This window comes from Cebus imitator, unplaced genomic scaffold, assembly GCF_001604975.1.
Source record: "Cebus imitator isolate Cc_AM_T3 unplaced genomic scaffold, Cebus_imitator-1.0 Scaffold57, whole genome shotgun sequence".
In the NCBI taxonomy this organism is placed as follows: domain Eukaryota; kingdom Metazoa; phylum Chordata; class Mammalia; order Primates; family Cebidae; genus Cebus; species Cebus imitator.
In genome coordinates, this window is record NW_016107372.1 from 1,077,084 (window position 1) to 1,103,060 (window position 25,977).

A 25,977-nucleotide genomic window follows, 5' to 3' on the forward strand; every position below is an offset into this window, starting at 1 on the left:
TTTAGTAGGAACAGGGTTTCACCATGTTGGTCAGGCTGGTCTTGAACTCCTGACCTCAGGTGATCCGCCCACCTCAGCCTCCCAAAGTGCTAGGATTACAAGCATGAGCCAGCACACCTGGCTGGTTTATAGTTTTATAACCTTCTGTGCCAAACGCTGACACCTCAAAATATCTAGCAGAGACAAATATGAAACCCAGCGAGAAATTTATGCTAACAATTCTGAAAACATTTCTATTTTTATTTTACATATATATATATATATATATATATATTTTTTTTTTTTTTTGAGATGGAGTCTTGATTTTGTCCCTCAGGCTGCAGTGAAATGGCATTGTCTCAGCTCACTGCAACCTCCACCTCCCAGGTTCAAGTGATTCTCCTGCCTCAGCCTCCTGAGTAGCTGGGATTACAGGCACCCACCACCACGCCTAGCTAATTTTTGTACTTTTAGTAGAGACAGGCTGTCTCTATGTTGGCCAACTGGTCTTGAACTCCTGACCTCAGGTGAGCCACCTGTCTCAGCCTCCCAAAGTGCAGGGATTACAGGCTTGAGCCACCGTACCTGGCTATTTTACCAGTAATTGTAAAGCCAGCTTGTTTATTAAAGATTTTCTTAAGTCATATGAACTTGAAAAATATTTGAACTTAATTAATGAACACTCTTTTATTTTTATTTATTTGTATTTTTTATGGAGATGAGGTTTTTTACCATGTTGCCCAGGCTGGTCTCGAATGTCTAAGCTCAAGCAACCAACCTGTCTTGGCCTCTGAAAGTGCTAGGATTATAGGCGTGAGTCACCATGCCTGGCCGGCACTTTTTCTTTAATAAGTCAATTTGGTAGGCATACGTATAACATAATAAAGGTACATACACATGAACACATCTAAATGTGTATACACATGAACAAAATAATTCTATCCATTAGATAGCAATACAAACTCACCAGTCTACAAACATGTTAACATGGCTAAACTTTGCCTTGGCAGGTAATCCAGTGAAGGCTGTGCACCAAAAGTTTGGGTGAAGCAGTTTTCATGGAAGTTTGATTTTTAAAGGCCAAATCTCCCCAGTCTCCAAAGAACACTGGGCCCAGCATTCTGGGAGGCTGAGGCAGGTGGATCATTTGAGGTCAGCAGCTTGAGACCAGCCGGCCAACATGATGAAACTCCAAATTCCAAAAAATATTGGTGCTAAACAGTATTACAAAAGAATATCAGTTTATCAAATTCTAATTCAACTATATCGACACACACAGAATCACCAAAATGCAATGATCCATCTGCTGCCACAACAAACATGCCCCAAGACTGTTCCAACTAAAATAGTCAGGGTGCTTTCCTCTCTCCATTGGTTGGGCTTTTCCAACCTGTAAACAGAAATTCCTTTGGAGCTTCCCAAATCAAGAGGAGCCAATCCCACTGTCTGGAACCTGCAATGAACACTCAGTTGCTGAGACACACACACAATTACAAACAAGCCATCAAGAAAGTCCATGCCAAAACAGTCAGGGTGCTTCCCTCTCTCAGTCATATGGGCTTTTCCAACCTGCAAATGGAAATTTCTTCAAAATGTTCACCAATAGAGAAGAGCAGATCTTGCTGTCTGGGCCCACAGAGGACACTCATCTATCCAGATGCAGATGTAAAATTTCAAAGGCTGTTCTTTCTAGGCAATCAAGAATGTGGTTGGGGCCAGAAGCAGCAGGGTCAGAGAGAAACCAAAATTCACTCTAGTCACAACTGGGTGGGCAGCTGCTTAGGAGGACCTCTGAGACTCATGGCCCACGGCAGCCAAGCCACAAACAACATGTTTCCTGTTGGGGAGCCAAAATCTCTTATTGAAACACCCTGATCTAGGTCCTGCTGTTTACTGCACAGAAAGCCAATCACTGAGACAACAGAAGGCTTTAATTAGGTGCTGCAGCCAAGGATATGGGAGATCAGTCTCAAATCTATCTGCCTAACTGACTAAAATGAGGAGTTTATAGGGCAGAAATGTAACTACACGAAGGAAAGCAGGAATTAGGGGTAAAGAAAAGAATATGTCAACAAGAAACAGGTAGTCACTTAGGCAGCCATGGGGGGTGAGGGGTCTGGGTCGCATTGTCCAGATGTGGTGACATGGTGAATTTCAGCTCCTTGATACAACCTGAGAGGCCTGATGGTTGGTTTCCTGAGAAGGGATCTCAGATAAGACAAGTTGACCTTTCTGAGGTTTCAAAACTGGGGGCTCAATTTTCATGTTTATTCAGAAGAAACTATAAACATCAGTTCTATGGGACAATTGGGTCAGTTTCAGGTTCAGCAGACCCCCTTTTCTCTGCATCCACATGGCAAGCAGAGAAAGGACAGTGAAAACCTACATGCCACTTTCAACAGTTTAATTTGTAAGTAAACAGGCTTCCCTTGGGAAGGCCTTCTGATTCATGGCTAAAACCTATCCCCCAATCCAATGATGAGATCCTCAAATTGTTTACACACTGATTAATGCATACCCCACTGATCCTGGAAAGAGTGCTGACTTATTTCTGAATCATGAAGTTTTACTGATTGTCTTACATGAAGACATTTGAGCCTGTATGTTGCAATCTGAACCCAATGATCAAATTGTATATATATTGTATCCTCCAATAAGAAAGGACAATTCTGGTGTGAGGAGTCCCTCTTCCTTCTCCTGACCCTACCTACAAAAACATTCCAACTTGTAACAGACTCTGGAACACTTTCAACTTTGTTGGTATGTTTTCTTAGGTTGATCCTCACATTTGGGCTTTCAATAAACCATTATCAAATTATTTCTTTCTCAACAGGCTTAATTTTGGTCAACTTTCTGGTGCAGAATTTTGGCAGAATTTTAGAGTGACCTCCCTGGACCACATAGTGCAGTTTCTGACCTTTGTGCAGGTACTGGCAATGAATACATTGTGTTCCTGAACTTGGATGCCCTGGCTGATTTTTGCAGATGAGTTCCTCCCAAAATCAATGAACCTCCCGTCTTGGTGGAATTTCTGGTGTTTTGAAGCTGGTTTTCTCCTGGGCTAGATAGGAGATTTTGTTGAATCCTAGGGAAGTGTAAAATAGGAGTTCTGCAAATTGTTTCCCTGAACGTTTGAGATAGGACAACCTTTCCTTAGCTTTCTCCTTTTTGAGTGCATGAGGGAGGGCACTCTTGCTCCAAAGTTAAGAAACGATCTCTGTCTATGACCAAATTTAAGAAACGTTCTCTGTCTATGACCAAATGGCTTTTAGGAAACCCAAAACGGCAGAGGTGTCAGGGCATAGCCCCCACAACACGGATCAGTCTCATAGGAAAATCTCTACATTGTTAACTTTTTGCTCAGCTGGCAGGCTTCATAAAAATTGATTATCTCTTGCCCGTGAATACCTGAAGCTTCTTTGGAGGTGACTCTGGAGTCACAGACATGTAAGAGAATCTTTTTAGCCTATTGAGTGAAGTTTTGGGGAAGAAAAATTTAAAATCACCACACTTGATCCACTACATTACTTGTCTCACTCAAAACAAACCAAGATGGAAAATGTGTCTTCCATGACTGAGAGTACACTGCCTCTATCAGCACCAGCTGATTTGATCTATAATACTTAGGGTCCTTCTTCTTCCAAGTACTTAGATAATTGGACCCATGTAACCCTGAATAGTCATAAGCAGCAGTGGTCAATATGAGGATCTTTTGAAAATGCCTAAGCTGATATATTGCCACGCACAATTGAAAAAGGCTGGTTTTAGAACAAGACAGATTGACTTACTTCCAATAGCAGTGAGATGCTCCTAAAAGAAATTACGGGAAAAAATGGCCTTCATTGAAGAGATAAGCAAAAGGCTATTTCACACTATTTCTGATTTGAAAAAGACTTCAAAAGCTTTCTCCCTTTCACTTCCAACTGCTCCTCCTCCTTCTACCCCTGTGCCTTCATATTTTTCCTTATCTGAATTTGTTCCTTTCTGGTCATTCTCTTGGCTCCCATAAGGCTTTAGGTAGGGATTTTTGGAATGTCATAATACACACTTTTTTTTTCTCTCAAAAGGGGAAAATGTATTTAAATTTAGAACAGAGAAGCAAACGGAACAACTAAAGAATGAAAATTGAACAATGAGACCACGTGAACTCAGGGAGAGGAGCATCACACACAGGGGACAGTTGGGGTGGGTAGGGGAGAGACAATGGGGTTGGGGAATTAGGGGAGGGTGGGGAGGGGTAACATGAGGAGAAATGCCAGATATAGTATGCACCTAAAGTAAAATAAATAAATTATAAAAAAGAGAAAAAAAAAAGAAAATGAAACTAATAAAATTTCACAATACAGATCCAACAATTTTTTCTGAACCAAGACTAATGACTGACATAGATGAGTTATTACAAGCTTTGCTGGATCATTTATTCTCCCAATGTCCCACTGACATTGGTAAAATATATTCAACCACCTCCATTAAAGTGGAAGTAAGACCAACTACACCCTTTACCCAATATTAGACTATACCCTTCAAATGCCCTGCTGGACTTCAGTCCCTTGGAGATGTAAAACTTCATTGGCCTTATGGAAGGATTAAATTCTTTCTTTCTCTGTGTTTGAGATATAAATTTGCTATACTCAGTAAAGGCTTTGGTCATGTAGGACAGATAACTTTAACTTGTATTTTCAAAGGCACAATTTAATTTAATTCTCCTTTTAAACTAGTGAATTTTACCTGATTCACGACCAAAATTTTAAAATCAAAGCTATAAAATCTCTATGATGTACCAGATTGACTTATAAATACATTAATGCTCATGAATTATTCCCAAATATTTTCTAAGTTCACATGACTTGAATAAATATTTTTTGATAAGTATGACTAATTAAATATTTTTGCTTTAGTAAAAACAACTATCTCCTAAGTAATCAGCAAAATACCCCTATATTTAACTTTAAGATTCTTACTTAAGTGAACATCTGATATTCACAGGCTATAAAAATGGTTGAAAGGAAAATAAACTGAAATGATGAATACTTTTGTCTAATATATCAGTTTTCATAAGTAATCTATATCAACTGTTAAAAATAAATAAAGAAAATGTAAATGGGATAAACATATAAACATTTAATGTAATTGATAATATTAAAGTTTTGCTAAATTAAATTCAAAAATAGATGCTCATCAAATGTCTGGGCCATTTCCAATTAAGATAAAAAGGTTTTTGTTATGGAATAATGTTTCTAAAAATTATAAAAGAGTTCTCTTTTGTAAAATACTGTTACATGACAGACAATTCAAGATTTTTTGTTTCCTAGGTTTTCAATAAAATTTAACGTTACTGAAAGTTTAAACATTCTAATTAATATATATAATTCTATATTTAAAATGTGTCAAAAAAGCAAGATGTGTTTTTGATGACAGAAAATTATAAGAAGGCTTAAGAATATGTTCTTTACTGAGAAAAAGTAATTGTGTCTACTTCAGGGGTTATTTAAAGTTGCTTTAAAATAAGGAGCAATATAGAATAGGACCATAAGAAAGAGAGAGAAGTGAAGAAAGTTATGAATATTTTTGGTAAGGTAGGTTAAAAGAGAATAATTTTGTATGAAAAAAACCTCCTATATGGTGAATTTTTTGTTTTAACGTAAAATGTGTAGTTATTTAAGAAAGTACAGGGAAAAGCAAAAAGTCCAAGCATTTCATAAACAATCTGTGTAAGTCATAAGGTTTGTGAAAAGAAAACTTATGAAATAAATTTTGTATATAATCAAGTTGGCTATAATGAAAAGGAAATAAGCTTTTGAAAAGATTGATATTTGATATTAAAAATACACTAATAAAAAACAAAAATTTTGGTTCCGTGTTACAACAAGATTTGCTTAAAATATTGCTTTGCTTTTAATAAAATTAAGAGGTGCTAATTTTTAATTCTGAAATCTGCTTCTCTTTAAAACTTTTTTTTTTTTTTTTTTGAGATGGAGTCTCACTCTGTCACCCAAGCTAGAGTGCAGTGGCGCAATCTCAGCTCACTGCAACCTCTGCCTTCTGGGCTCCAGCGATTCTCCTGCCTAAGCCACCTGACTATCTGGGACTACAGGCATATGCCACCCTGCCTGGTTAATTTTTTTGTTTGTTTGCATTTTTAGGAGAGACAGAGTTTCACCATGTTAACAAGGATGGTTTCAAATTTCTGACTTCAGGTGATCCACCTGCCTTGGCTTCCCACAGTGCTGGGATTACAGGTGTGAGCCACCATGCCTAGCCAAAAACTTATTTTTATTAAGAAAGTTTTTGTATTGTCTTTATTAAGTTTTTGATTACTCAAGAAAACTGAGCTTTAAAAGGGCTAAGATTTTTACATCCATGTAACTTTCTGTATTGCTTTTGAAGTCTTTTGATTATTGCTCTGGTTAAAGGAATAATTATCATTTACAATGATCTGTGATTCCATTTCGATCAAGCGTTTTATACCTTTTGACATCTTTGGCAGGTTTCTGCAAGATCAAAATCCTAAATTAAGTTTTTTTGACCTAAAGCTCACTTTGGTGTTTTCCAGTCGGACCCCTGAGGAGTCTCAAAAAATGTATCTCTCCTCTTGCAGAGATGTTAAATGATTAGACTGATTTGGTAAATTGTATGGGAGAACTGTCAAATGATATGTGACACTAGATCTTTCAGTTACACTTCTGAGTATGTTATTGATAAAATGCTCCCAAATTATATAAATTTATAAAAATCTGTTATCAGTCATAATTTTGATTATGTTAAATCTTTTCTAAAGTCATATTTGTGTAGATATTATTAATGTGAATATCCTAAAGATTATATGACATTTGTAAAAATCTAATAGTTTTAATGTGACACTGTCAGTCATGATTCTGTTTATCTTAGAATGTTGCACATAATCAAAACATTTAAATTTCTTGTCAATTGGAAACTTCTATCACATTTTAACCATGGTTATTCTAAGTTTTTTACATCAACCGTTATTGTTTTAAATTTTTCTTTATAAGCATTTGAAGTCAACTATAATCCAAAATTGCTATTTTTATGGAAAAGACTCTGACAAACACTATTGAATATGGGTTTCTGATAACTTTGGAGATCATATAGTTAGGTGAAATAAAAACTTCCCGAACTCTAATGAAAAACTGATGTCTTCATGAAAATTGCTAACCCAACACCAGCAGAATAAGAATTACATGAGACAAAATCAATGGAGGACTAACGTGACTTTTATGACTTTCTGTTTGAAACATTCAAAAGTCAAGAAAACTTCTCTTTCTTTTAAGTTACTTATATCTGACAGCAATTAGGGAAAGTATATTTTTGTGAGCCAAACCAAAACAGTTGCATTTCTCTCTCTACATGAATTCTCAATAATTTGGAAACTATTCATAAACATTCTTATTATATGGCAATGGTTATCATCTGCATAATAAGTTTAATAATAATCAGTGTTTTTTTTTTTTTTTGGTAACAGGACAGATTGGAAACACTGATTATTTTACCAAGGCTTTGATTAGAGTGTCATATTTTTAAATATGACAAAATTGTTTTGAGGGATTGAAATTGGCATTGTAGAGCCAATAGACTTGAAAGAAGGCTGACCTGGTACCTTGTCTACACAGTTCTCTTGTAGGGTTTTGACCTCATGGCAAATGATGTCCCTTCCTGACCGGCCCAGAAATCTGGAGGTGTTTGGGGGACTTCAAGAAGGGAGGAATTTATCCAATTTTTACAAGTAGTACAGGCGTAATCTGATAATAAATCCTTGATTTGGCTTTCTAGCCTAAAGAAGCTTTTAAAAGTATAACCTAAAATGTCTTATGAAAAAGTTCCAGCAAAGCCAACTTAAAAGGACCCTATATGGACAATCACTATTCCTGTTGCATTTTGTACAAATAATCAGGTCAAGTACAATAAGGCTAAAATTTATATTGCAAATGAAATTGGCCTATGATTTTTCTTTGGCAGAAAAGGGAGATCAAAGAGAGAAAAATTATTTTTCAGAAGAAAATTATAGCATACCTGTTATTAGATTCTAGCCCTGACCATTGTTTTTGAGTTTCAAAAAAATTATTATTTGCTTGAAATTTGGACTGAATTATTTCCTGGCTATAGTAAGTCCCTAAAGGGGAAATTGGATTTAATTTTCTTTCTTGGTTTGTTCCCTAATGGAATAGATTCTTTTTTCCCCCATTCTTGTATAAAAATTCTCTTTTTGATTATAATTTTTGTGTGCATTATGTTTCTCCTATTCAAATTATTAATGCTATGCATCTCTCATTGTTTTACTTCTTCCAAGAAAAGTCAAATTATGAAATTCTGAAAACTAGAGATGATTCAACAAACAACAGCAACTATAAATTGATGACTTGTTCATTTGGTTACCCTTAGGACTAGTTTCCTTATTCTATGATGTTTTTCAAGTTGTTTTGATTATAATATTAGGTTAGTGCAAAAAAGTAATTGTGGTTTTCACCATCAGAAGTAATGGTGAAAACCGCAACTACTTTTTTGTGCCAACCTAATAATAAACATAGTGTAATTTTTTTTGGCTGTTAAGTTACTCATGATTTGCATTTCTGCTTGCTTTAGATCAATGTCTAAGGCCAAAATAATCATTTCCTAGTGAGATGACTTATCATTCAGAATAGCATGTAATCTTGTGTTGTGACCCCATGGTGTTAGCAAACTGGCCTGCCTGCAAATAATAGATTTTGGGGATGTGACTTCCTGGAATAAGCCCTCCCATTGATAAGGAATGAAGAACATCTATCCCCCTAACCTGGCAGATTGATCAATGATGTTTCCATGGGAAGATTTTTTTTGATCAAAAGGGGAATGTGGTAACTATGGGACACATTTGGCAGTTTAGTTTAAAAGTAAACAGGCTTTCAAAGTAACCCACCTTGGGGAGGTCTTGTGATTCATGGTGAAATCCTGTCCCTGAATCTTATCATGAGTCTCTTAAATTGTTGACACAGTGATTAATGTGTAACCCAGTAACCCTGAAAAGGACACTGATATACTTCTGAATCTTTGAGGTTTACTGATTGTCCTGCCTGGAGACATTTGAGCCTGTATGTTGCAATCTGTATCCAATAATTGTAACTTCTGTATTGTGCCCTTCAATGAGAAGGGACAGCTTTGGTGTGAGGAGACCCTCTTTTCTCCTAACCTTTTCTATAAAACAGGGTTCCCCAACTCCTGGGCTATGGGTCCATACCAATCCATGGCCTGTTAGAAACTGGGCCATACAGCAGAAGGTGAGCAGTGGGCAAGCCAGTGAATTCATCTGTATTTACAGCGCTCCCTGTTGCTCGCATTACCACCTGAGCGCTGCCTCACGTCAGATCAGCAGCAGCATTACATTCTTACAGGAAGGCAAACATGTAAACTGTGCATGGGAGGGATCTAGGTTGTGTGCTTCTTATGAGAATCTAATGCCTGATGATCTGTCCCTGTCTTCCATCACCCATAGGTAGGACCATTTAGTTGCAGAAAAACAAGCTCAGGGCTCCCAGTGACTACTTGTTGGTGAGCTGTGCAATTATTTCATTCTTTCATTATGTGTTACAATGTTATAATAATAGAAATAAAGTGCAGGATAAATTTAATGTGCTTAAAACATCCTGAAACCGTCCTGCCCCCGACCCCACCCTGGTCCATGGAAAAACTGTCTTCTACAAAATTGATCCCTGGTGTCAAAAAATTTGGGGACCTCTACTATAAAAGCATTTCAACTTGTAACAGACTCCAAACACTCCCAAGTTCGTTGGTGTATTTTACTGAGTCACTCCTCACATTTGGCTTTCAATAAATCATTATCAAATTATTTCTTCCTGGCCAGCACTGTGGCTTATGCCTGTAATCCTAGCATTTTGGGAGGCTGAGATGGGAGGATCACTTGAGCTCAGGAGTTCAAGACAAGCCTGAGCAACATAGTAAGACACTGGCTCTACACAAAATTTGAGAAATTAGCTGATGTAGCAATAGGTACCTGTAGTCCTGACTACCTGGGAGACTGAGGTGGGAGGTTCATTTAAGCCCAGCAGATTGAGGCTGGTGTGAGCTGTGATTGCACCACTGCATTCCAGCCTGGGTGACACAGCAAGATACTGTCTCAAAAAAATTATTTATTTCTAAACAGACTTAATTTGGGTTGATACTGGAGCCTGTAGAATGAGAAGCTTTGTACATCATTGAGCACCAGTCAAGAAGTGAGAGTAAACATGCCTCGTCATTTGTCAGATGGTGATGGTTTTTGTCCTAACCAGCTCAGCACACTGAGCCTAAACCTCCCTCCAGGCTAGCAATAGGGGCTTCACAAGAGACTCACTCTTCCTGTGTGTGTGTTCCTCCGCAGGATTAATGACAGAGTCCACACCTTGAACTAAACAGCTTGTCTCAGTCTGTTCCTGCTGGCTGACAAAGCTCTGCCTGCACCTTGGAGTAGATATTTGGGATTTTTCCTTTCCATCCACACCACCTACTTGAAAATGCTTTTATTCTCTGACATTTGATCATTCTCCCTACTCAGCAGGTCAGCCCTGCCCATTACTTGTCTCTGGAGACCTCAGTGATCTAGAGCTCAGCCTCCCATACTCACTTTCCATGGGAAATGAGGAAATTAGAAGATTTCTATTGAAACACAAGGATGCTTTTGCACTGAGACACCCAATCCCAGACCCATTTACCTGGCTTGTATCTGGTGATGCATCTGGTATTCTTTGCTCATCACACACAGCAACACACTCCAACTGAGACTGAGCATGCTTTGGGGAAAGGCAGTTATGACATAGTGTGCCTGGAAAAATGCCTGAACTATTTTGGGGTCATACTTGGAAATTTATACTTACACAAGGGTCAACTAAGGTATTGTTGTGAGACTTCAGTATTCTCTGCTGAAAAAAACAGAAAGATTGGCTTACAATATTGAGTGTGATTTTTCATTAACCCTACATTTGAGCAGACTTTTATTTATTTAGAGATGGAGTTTTGCTTTTGTTACCCAGGTTGGATTGCAATGGCATGATCTTGGCTCACCGCAGCCTCCACCTCCTGGGTTCAAGCAATTCTCCTGCCTCAGCCTCCCGAGTAGCTGGGACTACAGGCGTGCGCCACCACGCCCAGCTAATTTTTGTATTTTTAGTAGAGACGGGGTTTCACCATGTTGACCAGGATGGTCTTGACCTCTTGACCTCATGATCCACCCGCCTCGGCCTCCCAAAGTGCTGGGATTATAGGCGTGAGCCACCGCGCCCGGCCTATTTTTAAGGGATTCATGCCACAACCCTTCTTTTTTTCATGTCTGCTTTTATGGGCCTATACATCTAACTGGAGAATAAAAAAGCACTAAATTATGTGTCTGTGACAGTTTGGCCCAGTGCAAGTGCCATTTCCTCTCTCTCACACCCAAGGCAGGCCGTTGTGAAGCCATTCTGGGAGACTGAGCTGGAGTAACTCTATTGGTTCTCCTACTTCAAGCGGCCGTCAGGCATGTTTGTCTAAGTTTTGAAGTGTCATTCCATCTGGAGAAGCTGCAAAGGGAATCCGCTGACTCTTTCTCCACAGTCCCCAATGATCACAGGGCCCAGAGTCCTGGAGGCTGTGCAGGTGTCCCAGAGAAGAACTCCATCACTTTCGCAGCTCTCCAGAGAGCTACATCCCTAAAGACAAAATGCCTCCAAGGTCCCCAGTGCTGTAGCTCTTCTCCTGAAGGTAAGCACCTCTCCACTTTCTCCTGAATCTTGAGAGTTTGCTTCGACCTTGGGTATCTGTGGAATGACTTGGCCTTCTTCCAGTCTGGAACAATGACTGCTTCAGCTTTTGTCAGTAGCCCAGGGCAGAGAGGCCTTAGACAAACCACTCAGTGTGATCCGAAGCACAATGATAGAAAGGTAGCCATATTACCACCTGCCGGAAGCAATCTGGGCCTTTTGGCTAAGATAAAGTATAGCATATTAGTGGCTAGAATCTCTCACTCTGTCCCATTGCTTATCACCCAGGCAAGACAACGAGGCTGACAGAATCCTTAAGGTTCATCCTTTTGGCCTCCTTTGTTTTGCATCATTTCATTGGCCAAGCCCATCACCTGGAGCTTTGCGGTGGCTCCACAGTTGTTTGTTGAATGGATACATAAGTGCATGAACAAATGAATGCAATTGTCAAGTGGGAGAAGAGGTTTCTTAGTAGCCAGTAAGTGATTAGCTTGAAATTTTATATCTTACGATCCTGGAGTATCTCAGCTATCCCCAGCAGGTTTAATAAAAAACTTACAAGCAGGGAAGCTGGCAACAGTAGCACTTGCAGTGCTGAGAGTGGCACAAACCAAGGGGAGAGGGGAGACAGACCCTCCGGAGAGAGCCTCTGAGAACTGAGGCAATTTCACCACAGCACCTAAGAGTCGTGGGCCCTCAGGGAGTGGAGAGAGGGCGCCTGTGATGAAGGGCTGGGAGATGGCCAGCTCAATTGACTAGCCCAGGCTGTGTCACCCTTGACTGTCTGGCACTGGGTAGACATGTTTGCTTTTAATAATTATATCAAATAATGTCTCTATCCAGAAATCCAGTGGTTGCAGAGCCTCATCACCAAGTCTCCAGTCATAAAGCCAGTGGAGCAGGTAGCCCCAGGAGCCAGCTCTGTAAAGATTGTGACTTCCTGGTATGGCAGAAACATCCAAGGTCACCTATGTCAGAGCTTAGGAAAATGGAAGTTCTTCCATCTCCTTCCTTCACCAGGTTCTTTCTTATACCCGGCCTTGGAGAGGCCATGGAAGGTATCAGTGATCTCACCATTTTTCCATAGACTATATGTAGCATGAAGACCACTGGTCTATCAACTCCACAAACTACTTCCATGGAGGGAGAATTCACCTTCACAGATGGAAAGGAAGTCTGTGCAGTCCCTTTGCTGGGGCCAAAGGGCCTCTCCACAAAGGAAAAGATTTTCCGGGTCAGCAGCCTCACAGGATACTCTGGCTCCCAATTAAAAATTTTCCCACCTGTCAATGATAGACTGGCTAAAGAAAATGTGGCACATATACACCATGGAATACTATGCAGCCATAAAAAATGATGAGTTTGTGTCCCTTGTAGGGACATGGATGAATCTGGAAACCATCATTCTCAGCAAAAAGACACAAGAACAGAAAACCAAACACTGCATGTTCTCATTCATATGCAGGTATTGAACAATGAGAACATATGGACACAGGGAGGGGAATATCACACACTGGGGTATGTTGGGGGGTGGCGAACAGGGGAGGGACAGTGGGGGTCGGGGAGGTTGGGGAGGGATAACATTGGGAGAAATGCCTGATGTAGGTGACGGGGGGATGGAGACAGCAAACCACCATGGCATGTATGTACCTATGCAACAATCCTGCAAGATCTGCACATGTACCCCAGAACTTAAAGTACAAAAAAAAAAAAGATAATGTCTGAGCTAGAAAATAAGTTTTGCATTCAGGCACAATTCACTGCCTAACCTTCTAAGTGTCTTTCATTTAAATGTAATAAGAGTTTTTCCTTTAAATTCAATAAATTATTTAGCTTTCAAAAAAATTGTTTTCCCTTGCAGAACTCCCTGTGTGTGTGTGTGTGTGTGTGTGTGTGTGTGTGTGTGTGTGTAGGAAATATAAAAGAAAAAGAGAGAATTTTTTTTGTTGTTTGCTTCCCTGTGTGACTTTTGTCTATACATACATTTCAGGAGGAATTCTCCATTAGGTCATCTATAGTGACCATCAGATGTTTCTAGGGGAACTTTTACTTTGTATTTATTTCTTAAATATAGAATCCAGAAAAAACAGTGAAAAACAATCAGTGTTTATGTTGAGGTTGCAAAGGCAGTAGATGCTAAATGCATTGTTTTGTGCATCTCAAACTCATGCTTATTTTTCCAACGCCAGCCCTATCTTTTTTTTTTTTTTTTTAATGGCACCGGGCATGATGGCTCATGCTTGTAATCACAGCCCTTTGGGAGGCTGCGGTGAGCAGATCACTTGAGGTCAGGAGTTGAGACAAGCCTGGCCAACATGGTGAAACCCCATCTCTACTAAAAATACAAAAAAATAGACAGGTGTCATGCCATACACCTGTCCCAGCTACTGGGAAGGCTGAGGCACAAGAATCGTTTGAAGCAGCGAGGTGAGGGTTGCAGTGAGCCGAGATTGCACTACTGCACTCCAGCCTGGGCAACAGAGCAAGACCCTGTGTAAAAAGAAGTATGGCCAGCACAGTAACTTATGCCTGTACTCCCAGCACTTTGAGAGGCTGAGGTGGGCGAATCACGAGGTTAAGAGATTGAGACCATCCTGGCCAACATGGTGAAACCTCATCTCTGCTAAAAATAAAAAAAATTAGCTGGGCATGGTGGTGTGTGCCTGTAGTTCCAGCTACTCGGGAGGCTGAAGCAGGGGAATCGCTTGAACCCAGGAGGTGGAGGTTGCAGTGAGCTGAAATCATGCCAGTGCACTCCAGCCTGGTGACAGAACAAGACGCCGTCTCAAAAAAAAAAAAAATTATGGCAGTTAGCTGTTTTGCTAAAAAACACATGATTCAGTTCTGTCTTTTAATCTCTTTCTGAGGATAGTTTCTATCTCTATCTCAAATGTTTTGATGCTCAAAGGAGCCCTGGAATTATACACTGAATAATGCTGGAAAGGAGCAACCGCAAAAGGCTCATATTATAAAATCAAATTTTATGATGATGGGTCAATTTAAAGACAGTATCGCGACAGAGATAGAAAATCGACAACATAATAGATGAGACACTGGCGGAAGGTCACTTGATCATCACCTTTTTTCTTGTGGTTGGTGGTTCTGGCAGACGTCGTTTCTGAAAAAGAAAAGGTATGAGTGATTTGATGGGTTTTCGCTTTTGTTTTGTGAGCTTAGTGTTTCTGACTGCCTTCTAAATATTCCTACCTGGATGCCACACTGTTAACTCAAATTCAAGGCATTTTCATGGACATTACTTTCCATGATTCACCAGGGATTAAAGGAAGCATGTCGATGCTTTCCTCTGCCCTCATGACTTCTACAATCAGTCCAGAGAATGTAGCCACCTCATTTCCCCCAGCTTCTTGACACATTGTGGAGCAGATTTGCATGCTGTCCTTTCTATGTATACAGAATGTCCCATTCTACAGTTTTGCTAGTTGTTCGCCTTTTTATACCTAGCTCAGTGCAGAAGTTCCACAAAACGGTCCTCAACCTCAAAGCCAGAAATGACCTTGCCTTCTTTGAACTATTGCACCTCCTCCAATGTCTCTTGTGAGAACATTGACACTGTGTCCGGGCAGTTATGAAAGGACAGCCTTCCTTCTGGGTGGGGGCTCACACTTTGTATACTCTCCATAGCTTTAGATGTGGTTCAATAAATATTTGCTGATCAAAGATCTTTTACTTTGTATATTACTTATTCATTTATTTTTGGAGACGGAGTCTTGCTATGTTGCTCAGGCTAGAATGCAGTGCAGTGCCTATTCACAGGTACAATCCTCTTACTGATCAGCAGGAAAGTATTGACCTGCTCTGTTTCTAACCTGGGCTCGTTCACCTCTCCTTAGGCACTCTGGTGGTCTCCTATGTTGATGCTGAACTTAGCGTGGACACCTAACTGGCATAGCACACTACCGCTCAGAACTCCTGGGCTCAAGTGATTCTCCTGCCTCTGCTTCCTGAGTAGCTGGGACTACAGACATGCACCACTGTGCCTGGTAGATCTCTTTTTTAATTGTTAGAGTGGCACAAGGAAGGACAGTCTGCGGGTGTGCAACAGAAAGCACTGTATTTGGAGTCGAAAGACACAGGTATCATTGTAACATCAAGGGGTTGACATGAGAAGCAATGAAGTTACTTTAAACCGAAATTTATTTACATTCTCTTACAAGAATAAATTTGAGATGGCCTATCCAAAGGAATCTTGTTGAAATATTTTATAATCCTAAAACTACATAAATATGTATCTGTAGTTCCTGGATATATATATATATATATATATATATATATATATATATATATATATGTGTGTGTGTGTGTGTGTGTGTGTGTGTGTGTGTGTATGTGTGTGTGCATTTAACATTTACCCCTTCCCCCCAAATTTAAGACTTCCCCTCCAGTTTAAGTTACTTTCATGTGACAAAATTGCACAGTTTATTAGTGGCAGAGTCAAGGCCACAATTTGCCACCTGACCTTCAAAAGGATAAGAAATAGAGTACTTAGAGGATTAAGCTGTAATATAAGCCAGCCAAGGTAATGTTCACGTGAGAATGTTAGTAATAACGTATGCATCGAGACCTGGGCAGGGGAAGTCATGACAAGTTTCTGGACACTGAGGAATTCTGCTAAAGCCTGGTGTTAGTGAAGCATGACAGCTAAATCCTTGATTTCAGCCATTTGTCACTAGAATACCTCCATCAGGGATTTCAGGGTGTATCCACCACAGCGTATGCTTAGCTTCCAATTCTTGGATGCTTCGTGGCCTCCTTTAATTTCAAATTCCCTGGGAGTGAACCACCTTTTATCCTCAGTCTGTATACACTTCTTTGAGGTTCCTGTAAGACCAAGACAAGATGAGCTCCCCAACTGTGAAAAGACCTGAACTTGACCTTCCCCCATGCTTGGATCTGGAGCCACCCGCTTTCGGCTCAGGATCCTAGTAGTAGAGCCTGAATTTTCCACTCAGACATCAGGGGCTTCATACCCAGCCTGAAGCAACAGAGAAGGTGACTCTGTCATGTGTATATATTTCTTTGACCTTCATGCAATGAGGAGACATATTACTACCAACATTTACCTTTTCAAAGTATTTTGCTATATACCAAATATCGGGGGTGGATGGGATGAGTGGCCCTAAAGAATGAGCAGAATTCTTTCTCTTCTCTTCTCTGAGACCTGTTGTAGGGTCAGTCTTAATTTTAGAGTGGTGGATGAAGGTACAAAGCCCTCTACCGTGCTCTTGGGTTCCCAGGGGGCCATGCGGAAGCTGTTACTATAGCCAAATCTGCCTTGTCTTGTACCAGATTGTTCACTCAGCAAATGACAATCAATTATGTTTCATATTTTGAACTCATGGTTATTTTATATTAAAAGTAATTATGAAAATGTTACAGAGTGGGAGAATTTAAATTACGCTTATGCAACATAGCCATGGGGCAAACATTTGTATTTGTTGGTGCTCAAAGAACTATACTGTGTGTGGGGGGCGTCAGTCACAATAGATGAACACTGGTTCTGTAATTATCAATTATAATTTGCAAAGTATTTTATGTCTGTTTTTTTCTCATGATAATACGGTGAAGCAAGTTATATTATTGTTCTGATTTTGTAGAGAAGGAAGTTCAAGGGTAGAGAGACCACGTACCTGGCTGTAGATGAATCAGACACTCTTGGTATAGCTGAAACTTGATTGCAGGTTTCTAATTCTAAACCCTGTTATCTTCCCATTTAGCAGAAGGCTTTACAGGTGTTATGGGAAACGGGGCTGTGAAAGTTAATGCTGCGATTCTCAGATGTGTACATTTTCCACCCAAGTAATGAGGTGCTTGCCCTTGTATCGGTGCTAGTTGGATGTCTTGTGGGCCTTTTACATGAGGGAAAGGAAAGATGGTCTCATAGGCTAGTGTTTTATGAATTCTAAAAGTGTAAAAATGCCATTGTTGTACAAAAAAGAGTTAACATATTGGGCCTTAGGCTATCCTTAGAGAGCCTATATTCAAGATTGGCCATTGTCTATGTGCAAGGCTGGCCATTGGCATTTGGGAATTTGGATTTTAGAAGAGTTCTATCATTCCCAGATCTCACTGTGGGGAAACAAACAACATCAATAAACACATTGCTCATCCAGAAAGATAAAGCCCTTTAAAGATAAATCCCTCTTATTTATGGTTATAAATAAATGCAATTTATTTATATTCTCTTACAAGAATGAATTTGAGGTAGCCTATCCAAAGAAATCTTGTTGAAATGTTCTGTAACCCTGGAACTACCTATCCTGATGCATTATATTCAGACATATGTAAATAAATTGCATTTATCTATAACCATAAATGAAGAAGAGGGCTCACTGTACCTGAACTGTTTGCACAAAGAATACGGTTTATGCTGAACACTTGCTTTCCTTCTGGGAATCTGGAATTTTGGTATGTGCCAGGCAGAGAGTGCCTATGTGACTAACCCCTGGCAAAAACCCTGGACTCCTAAACTCAGGCTGGCTTCCCTGGTAGACAACATTTTACACGCGTTGTCACAGCTTGTTGCTGCAAGCATTAAGTGACTCCTGCGTGACCGCTGGGAGAGGATTCCTGGAGCTTGCTTTTGTTGTCTCTGATCTTCACCCCATGTGCCTTTTCCCTTTGCCATGTTTTGCATGCTTCAGTCATAAACCCTAGCTGCAAATGTGATGATGTCCCAAGTCCTAGGAGAGCTCCTAGCAAATCACCAAGCCTGGGGCTGGTTTTGCAGACCCTCAAAGCAGGTGTTTACTCCTAAACAGCATGCTATCTGTGTGAATGTTTTCCAGCTGAGATTGTAGATGACCAACAAACTCACCTTGTTTGAATCGCTCCTTATGTAGAGTGCCCTTCACCTTACCACAGGTCACAGGAAGTTCAGGTTGTTCAAAATCAATATTTTTATCTCTGGGAATTCTTGGAGCTGCAAGGAAGCATTGTTTGTTTTCCATTCCATCTTCTTTCACAACTGTGCATTGTTCCCCCAGCCTGTCTTGAGAGCTTTCTTTTATAATGTAAAATGTATTGGAGGGATTTCCCCCATGAATCAGTTACATTTCAGAGTCTTTCTTTTATGGCACATTAGATAGCTACAGACACTGTCGTCCTCTATGCCACCCTCTAAAATCCCACACAACAGCCTAGTGTGTGGTAGGATCTCAGCTTTAAAGCTGGTTGGTCACATCCACCTATCACACAGTGATTTTCCTCCTGATGTTTGAAAGGGAGATTTCTACTCATATCATTGCTTTGATGTTATGTTCAAAAAAACCCCCTGAACTTTTAGTCTGATCTCCCCATTCCAGGCATTGACTGAGGGGACGGAGGGCAGGATGGCAATGTGGCCCCTAATGGAGCACCTTTCGGGGTGGTGCCTGTCTCCTTCTTTGCCAACTGCTTTGCTTCACTTCCCTTTCACTTGAGCTTTCTCTGTGGCTAAAAGGGAAGCTTGGTGTGAGGGGTTCCAGAAGAAATTGCACATTGAGAGAGGAGAGATGACTAGAGATTGAATGAAGGGTTCAAATATACAGTTAGAAGAAATAGGACCTGGTATTTTCAATAGATCAATAGGGTGATTATAATTAACAACAATTGTACATTTCAAAATAGCTAAAAGAGAATAATCTGAATAATCCTGGCATCAAAAAAGATAAATATTTAAAGTGATGGATATCCCAATAACTCTGATTTGATTATATGAAAGTATCAAATTATTACACGTACCCCCAAATATTTCTATCTTATTATGTATGAATCAATCAATATAAAAGAAAGTGAGCATTGCTCAGGGAATCCTGCAAGGGCACATGACTGGGGCACTGGGGATCTGGTTCCACTGAAGGTCTTCAAATGAAATTCTGGTCAATGTCAAGACTCAGCACTAGCTCTGTATGCCAATTAAGAAAACTGACCTATTACTCACAGTATAGAGTGTTAAATATTAAATGTTTAATTATGAAAAGCAATCAATTACTTCTTTTTACCTCTTCTTCTTCTTTTCAAAGGTCTAGTGTTGGCTTTTCTTCCTGAGAAAGTTGAAAAACAACATAAGTGTCTCTGCATTGCAAATAGTAGTGTTTTACAAAACCACCATTCAAATGCAACTTTTCAGGACCCTGTCTAGAACTTAAGGAAAAATATCAAATACCTAGATCAGGAGTCAGGAAGTTTTTTTTTGTAAAGAAACAGATAGTAAGTAGTTAAGATTTTTCGGTTCATAACCTCTGTTGTGACTACTCAGCTCTATAGTTGTATATGAATGCATCAATAGACAATGTATAAATCAAAGGATGTGACTGTGGCTGTGCTCCAGTTAAACTTTATTTACAGTCAGCAGAATGGATTTGCCCTGTAGGTCATAGGTTGCTGACCCAGATCTAGACTTAGTTACAACCATGATGCGTAACTATTTTTCTCTGAGATGCAGCCTATATAACTAACTGCATCTCTGAGATGCAGCCTATATTTCTCTATCAATATCTCCAAATCAATCCAAATGAATTTGAAACAGTATTTTTACCTGCTTTCCAAGCAACAGGAGAGCAAGAATGAAGTTGAACATGTGTTCAGTGCTTGTTGCATGCCAGGAGCTATCCTTAAATCTTTACCACTATTAACCTACTTTATCTTTAGAACAAAATCTATTAAATGGGCACTGGTACTATCCTCACTTAACAGATGAGGAAATGATGAGGAAATTGATGCTCAGAGCTAAAAATATAAATTAAAGTGTTTACAATTTTCTTTGGGAAAGAGACAGAGACAAAAATCAGCAACATATGGTCTCAGGACATAGCTCATGGTAGACTATACCAGTCAGATACGTAAACTTGGAAGGTTTTGTACTGAAAATGGTGAGGAAAATGACTAAGGACTTAAAAACTAACCCAATGAAGGCTATTCAAGAGGAATTTATAGAAATTAAGGCACAAGGCCTAAGAGTTGTACAGCTAAAGATAGCACAAAGGGTTGACTTAAAAGACATCTCAGGGCTGGCTGCGGTGGCTCGCGCCTGTAATCCCAGCACTTTGGGAGACTGAGGCAGGTGGATTACCTGAGGTCAGGAGTTCAAGACCAGCCGGGCCAACATGGTGAAACTCTGCCTCTACTAAAAAAAAAAAATAGCCAGGCATGGTGGTGTGTGCCTATAACCCCAGCTACCTGGGAGGCTGAGGTGGCAGAATCATTTAAACCTGGGAGGTGGAGGTTACAGTGAGCCAAGATAGCACCACTGTATACCAGTCAGGGCAGCAGAGCAAGACTCCATCTCAAAAACAAAACAAAAACCTGGAAGCATGTATCTATGTGCTGATTGATGTGTCCAAACAAAGAGCCAGTCATTCCAGATGTATGTTTAGATCTGCATCGTTCAAATGTGTTTGCTGAAGTCAGGGACACAAATTGGATGCTCTTTCTTTCTAAAGGTCTGTGCCCATTATTCTGTGCCCATGGCTGGTATCATAGGGTGCCGATTTGGGTCCTGCAATCCCCAGGAGGAAACCTCCTCCAGATACTCAATTGTGAATGCTCTTTCTTTTGAGCAAATTATGACTAGATTAGGCTGGAAAGGCATTTTTCCTTCAATCTAGCATAAAGAAACGTTGAGATTGATGATAACGTATTTTCTGGGCCCCTGTCATAACAATTACTTAGATATTTGCTTTTTGTTTTGTTTTGTTTTTTACCTCATCAAGATAAAAATGATACCATCAGACATTTACTGATAATTCACATGTCAAGAGGAATCATATCCCAAGAAAAAGCATACTCTACCTCACAAGATGTTGCCATTAGGAGGTTTATTAAAACATTATGGAGATACATGGTGAGGAGAGAATACTAAACTTGCATAAAAGAATTATAAACTTGGCTATTGAATTAAAGAGTTTTTTTTTTTTTTGACCGAGTCTTGCCCTCTTGCTCTGTTACCCAGGCTAGAGTGCTGTGGCACGATCTTAGCTCACTGCAACCTCTGCCTCCTGGGCTCAATGTTCTCCTGCCTCAGCCTCCCAAGTAGCTGGGATCACAGGTGCATACCATCATATTCGGCTAATTTTTGTATTTTTAGTAGAGATGGGGTTTTACCATGTTGCCCAGGCTGGTCTTGAATCCAGGGCTCAAGCAATCCACCTGCCTCAGCCTCCCAAAGTGTTGGGATTACAGGTGTAAATTACTGCACATGGCCTGAACTAAAGGTTTAAAAGAAACACGTAAAATGTGGAAACATTGAGAACTCGAGGAAGTAGATGAAGCTTTCTTACCACTCTTTGCTTGTCTCTCAGAAAAAGTTGTTCTAGCTTGATCATTTTCTAAGATCATGATCAGGCCAGGTGTGGTAGATAATGCGGTTGCTACAGGAAAATGTTATCCACACAGGGGTGGCTCTGGTGGGACTCTCCCTCCTGTCACTCATGATGCTCAAGTTGCAGGTGCACCCTGGAAATCTGGCCACTTCTAACTCTTCTCACCTTCCCCCAACTCCCCCTTTTCCCCACAGTCCCATCAAAAGACACCTGTGCTCTGTCTGCTTTCTTCTTTCCCACAGAGTGGTCAAACTGGAGATCCAGCTCTGGCCGTAACCTGGGTCTATTCAGAGTAGCCATTATTGGTCAATGTATGTTCTCTTGCTTTCAGTCTCTCTCTGTTTAAATCCTTCTTGGACTGCAGGGATTTCCTTTCAATCAAAACCTATTGAGGGCTTCAGGGCAAAACATCAGAAGCTGATTGCACTCCTTCCCAGTTCTTGGCATGAAGACACCTGGGCTGAGGAGCAGATCTTGTAATAAAGTGCTGCAGAACTGTGCTTTCCAGCGGCTATGTGTTCACTGGCTCCAGCACCTCACTACAATTGTACATCCAGGCAGCCGAATGCTGGGCCAAAGTAGGATTTAACAGTTCTTGGGTCTACCAGTCTTAATTCTACATTAATCACATAAAATAATAATATGGTCAGAAATAATTAAAAATTATTTTAAAAAGTATATATTTTTCAAAGCAGGGACTAATCATTATTGGCAAAAGAGTTTATCACCATGTTTAGGTGATTCTTTAGTTATCTCAGAGTATTGCAGAAGCCTCAACATCCAAGAATGCCACAATAGGAGCCCAGTACTCCTATATCCTAAGGCAAGATGCTAGTCTGTCTGCAAAGAACATGGTAGGGGATTGGGAGCCTGGCTCTGCAGCATCAGCCTTCTCCACCTCTAGGCTGTAGTAGAGAGGCCACATTTCTCTGGAGAGAATTGTCAGACACCTTCTCTCCAGCCAAATGAGAAGGTTTAAAGACATCTAAGCAGGAGACGGATCTCTGTCCCTGGGAATGTCAGGGAAAGAGAGACTCTCACACTCACCCCTGAGAAGCGTAAAGGTGAAGGTCATGGCTAGTGGGGTCAAGAGTGCCAGAGGGCTGAGCTGAGAGCCAGCAGGGGAATCAATGAAGAAACACAATTCCCATGGCCTGGTGCAGACCTTGTGGTTGGAGCTGGACTGGGTGTCACTGAGGGAACAGAGTGGGGTGTGTATCTTCCAGAAGGACCATCCAGTGTCTTAATTCCCACCAACCATGGAGAGGCAGTTGCATACACTGCTTCTGCCATTCTAGTGGGAGAATTCATAGCTAAAGGAAATATATATATATATATATATATATATATATATATATATATATAATATATTTATTTCACCATGTTAGGTGATTCTTTAGTTATCACAGAGTATTGCAGAAGCCTCAACATCCAAGAACGCTACAATAGGAGCCCAGTACCCCTATATCCAATGCTTTCTCTCTCTCTCTTTCTCTCTATTCATATATATACATATAATGCTCTTTCTCGCTCTTTCTCTCTCTCTATATATAGTGTATCTATATATACACACATATAAAGAGTGTATATATATACATATATGCATATAGAGTGTATATATATACACATATACACATAAATAGTATATGTATTCTATATATATGTGTGTGTGAATATATAATATATATATTCTATATATATTCTATATATATATGTGTGTGTGTATTTATATGTGTGTGTGTGTGTGTGTGTGTGTGTGTGTATGGAGAGAGAGAGAGAGAGAGTACTCCTTCAGCTAAACTGATAACTTTCAAGGCTGGAAATAGTTGTTGGCATAAAAATAAAAACAAAACAAACAAAAGCTATGTAATTAACAAGTGATGTAGCTGTCCCTCCTCTTGCCCATCACCATGGGGTAATTGTGTGGACTTGGGTCTGCCCCATGTAAATTACGGTTTTACTCATCTGTAAAGTGAAATTAAAGTCAGTTAGACTAGACTGACTGCCCTTCAAGGCCCATCCCAACCATATATATATATGGAGAGAGAGTAAGAGAGAGAGAGAGAGAGAGCGAGAGAGAGAGAGATGGGGTGTCTATATGAGGTTATGTGGCCAGAGAAAAAGTTTCAGGTGTCAAAACTCTTTTATATGACAAATTTGTCTGTAAATTTGAGCAGGATGGCAACAGGTCAGCCTGGCAGGAGATGGTGTCTATCTTCTCTGCTTGCCTCCTCCTCTTTCACAGCAGCGTTCTCCTGGCTGAAAGAACAGCTCAGCAGAGTTCTAGAATCATCTGCAAATTGCACGAGGGGAAGCTTTACATTTCAGAGCCTCTGTTTGGTGGAGTTGGGGACTGAAGAGCTGACTTAGTAGAAACAGGTATACATGTCTTAAAATGAACTTGAGGATGCTGAGCTGCCATTCCAAACCTTCCAGCTAGTGACACTGGAGAAGAGACACATTCTACAAGGTTTCTGTGCTGATGATGCAGGAGAGGGGGCTGTTCATGGTTTTTACCGATTCCTGTAGGAGATCCATGGAATGAGAAGTCACGTAGGAAGCTGGGATGGGCCTTGGAGGGCAGTCAGTCTAGTCTGACTTAATTGCACTTTACAAAAGAGTAAACTGTAATTTACTTGGGGCCGACCCAAGTCCACACAATTACCACATGGTGATGGGCAAGAGGGGGGGACAGCTACATCACTTGCGAATTACACCAGTTTTGTTTGTGTTGTTTTTATGCCAACAACTATTTCCAGCCTTGAAAGTTATTGGTTCAGCAGAGGGAGCACTCAAGCAGCTTCTGGGCCCTGGGGTCTGTTTGCAGATTCATCACCAAGCTACCCATTTGTGGCACTATCATCCTTTTTCCCTGACATATTTTGGAACTTGACTAAATCTGATATATTTCTCAACAGTAAGAACAGCTACATAAAGCAATTAGTTTCTTACTAAGAGCATGAGAATTTAGATGTTACTTATTTAAAGTTTTTTTTTTTTTTTTTTTTTTTTTTTTTTTTTGGATGCCGTCTTGTCTGTAGGACTTTTTTTTTCCCAGTTAAGTGTTTTCTAGGTCTGCCTCTTTTTCTCCCTGAGAAAATGGAAAAATATAAATAGAGATCGTGTATAAAACTAACATTATATATTAGTGCTTTCAAAAATGTTGTTTAGCTGTAACTTTTCCAGAGCCTAACACACAAAGAAAAATATATAACAGATAGACTTGCAATGACCATGCCTTTGATGGTTAACCTGCGTTCATCCCAGATTTCCTTTTCTTTACCGTGACATTAATCCAAATTTACTTGCCCCCCCACATTAATTTTAAAAAGAATTTAAGACAGAGTTTCATTTATATCCCAAATAATACTGTAACAACAATAATTATGAAGACTAACACCTAAGTGCTTATTATGTGCTAGACACTAATATAAGATATTTACACCTACTAATTCATTTATGAGATAGAGACTTCTACTACCCTATCACCAAGGAAGAAACTGCAGCATACAGAAATGGCAAAATGAAGGGAAGCATTGCAGATTTACTCTGGTTATGAAGCAGAAACCAATGGCAGCAATGCAAGAATTTGGATTGTCCAGATTATTATGATGGTGAGACACCAGCCACCATCTCAGCCCTCAGTGAAGGTGTTGGCACTGAAAATACAGTGAAAATGACCAAAGATCTTAGTCACATAGCTTTGGCCAAAAAATTAGGATCTAAAAAACTAATCATGAGACTATTGTCCAAGGGAGATTTGTATAGAGATTCAAGTCCCAGAAAGCCTTATGGTTAGAAATCCTATCTTGGGAATATGCTCTCAGGGTCAGCAGGTAATGGGGGGTAGGTAGAAAGACAGTGAGGTATGTGCAGGAGCATCCCATTAATGCCATGTTTAAAGGTGCTGATCTCTCAGGCAAGGCCATAAAGTGCACCCTTTCCCTCCCCTCCCC

The 25,977-nt window shown here is 40.0% G+C and overlaps 1 protein-coding gene across 11 annotated transcripts in view; it reads right to left on the bottom strand.

Annotated features, from left to right (window-relative positions):
* The window catches only part of LOC108304765 (nuclear autoantigen Sp-100), a 112,972-nt gene that overhangs the window by 6,478 nt on the left and 80,517 nt on the right, over positions 1 to 25,977 (bottom strand). For 7 of the 11 annotated variants that reach the window (XM_017529067.2, XM_017529064.2, XM_017529066.2 and 4 more), the window contains 7 exons: positions 25,040 to 25,112; positions 19,703 to 19,746; positions 18,538 to 18,642; positions 16,399 to 16,541; positions 14,782 to 14,820; positions 10,842 to 10,886; positions 10,680 to 10,757 (listed from right to left, as the gene is read on the bottom strand). In XM_017529067.2, the coding sequence (XP_017384556.1) occupies positions 10,680 to 10,757; positions 10,842 to 10,886; positions 14,782 to 14,820; positions 16,399 to 16,541; positions 18,538 to 18,642; positions 19,703 to 19,746; positions 25,040 to 25,112 (527 nt within the window). The remainder of the gene's footprint in view (positions 1 to 10,679; positions 10,758 to 10,841; positions 10,887 to 14,781; positions 14,821 to 16,398; positions 16,542 to 18,537; positions 18,643 to 19,702; positions 19,747 to 25,039; positions 25,113 to 25,977) is intronic. The other 4 variants (XM_017529062.2, XM_017529063.2, XM_017529058.2 and 1 more) reach the window with 3 other exon arrangements.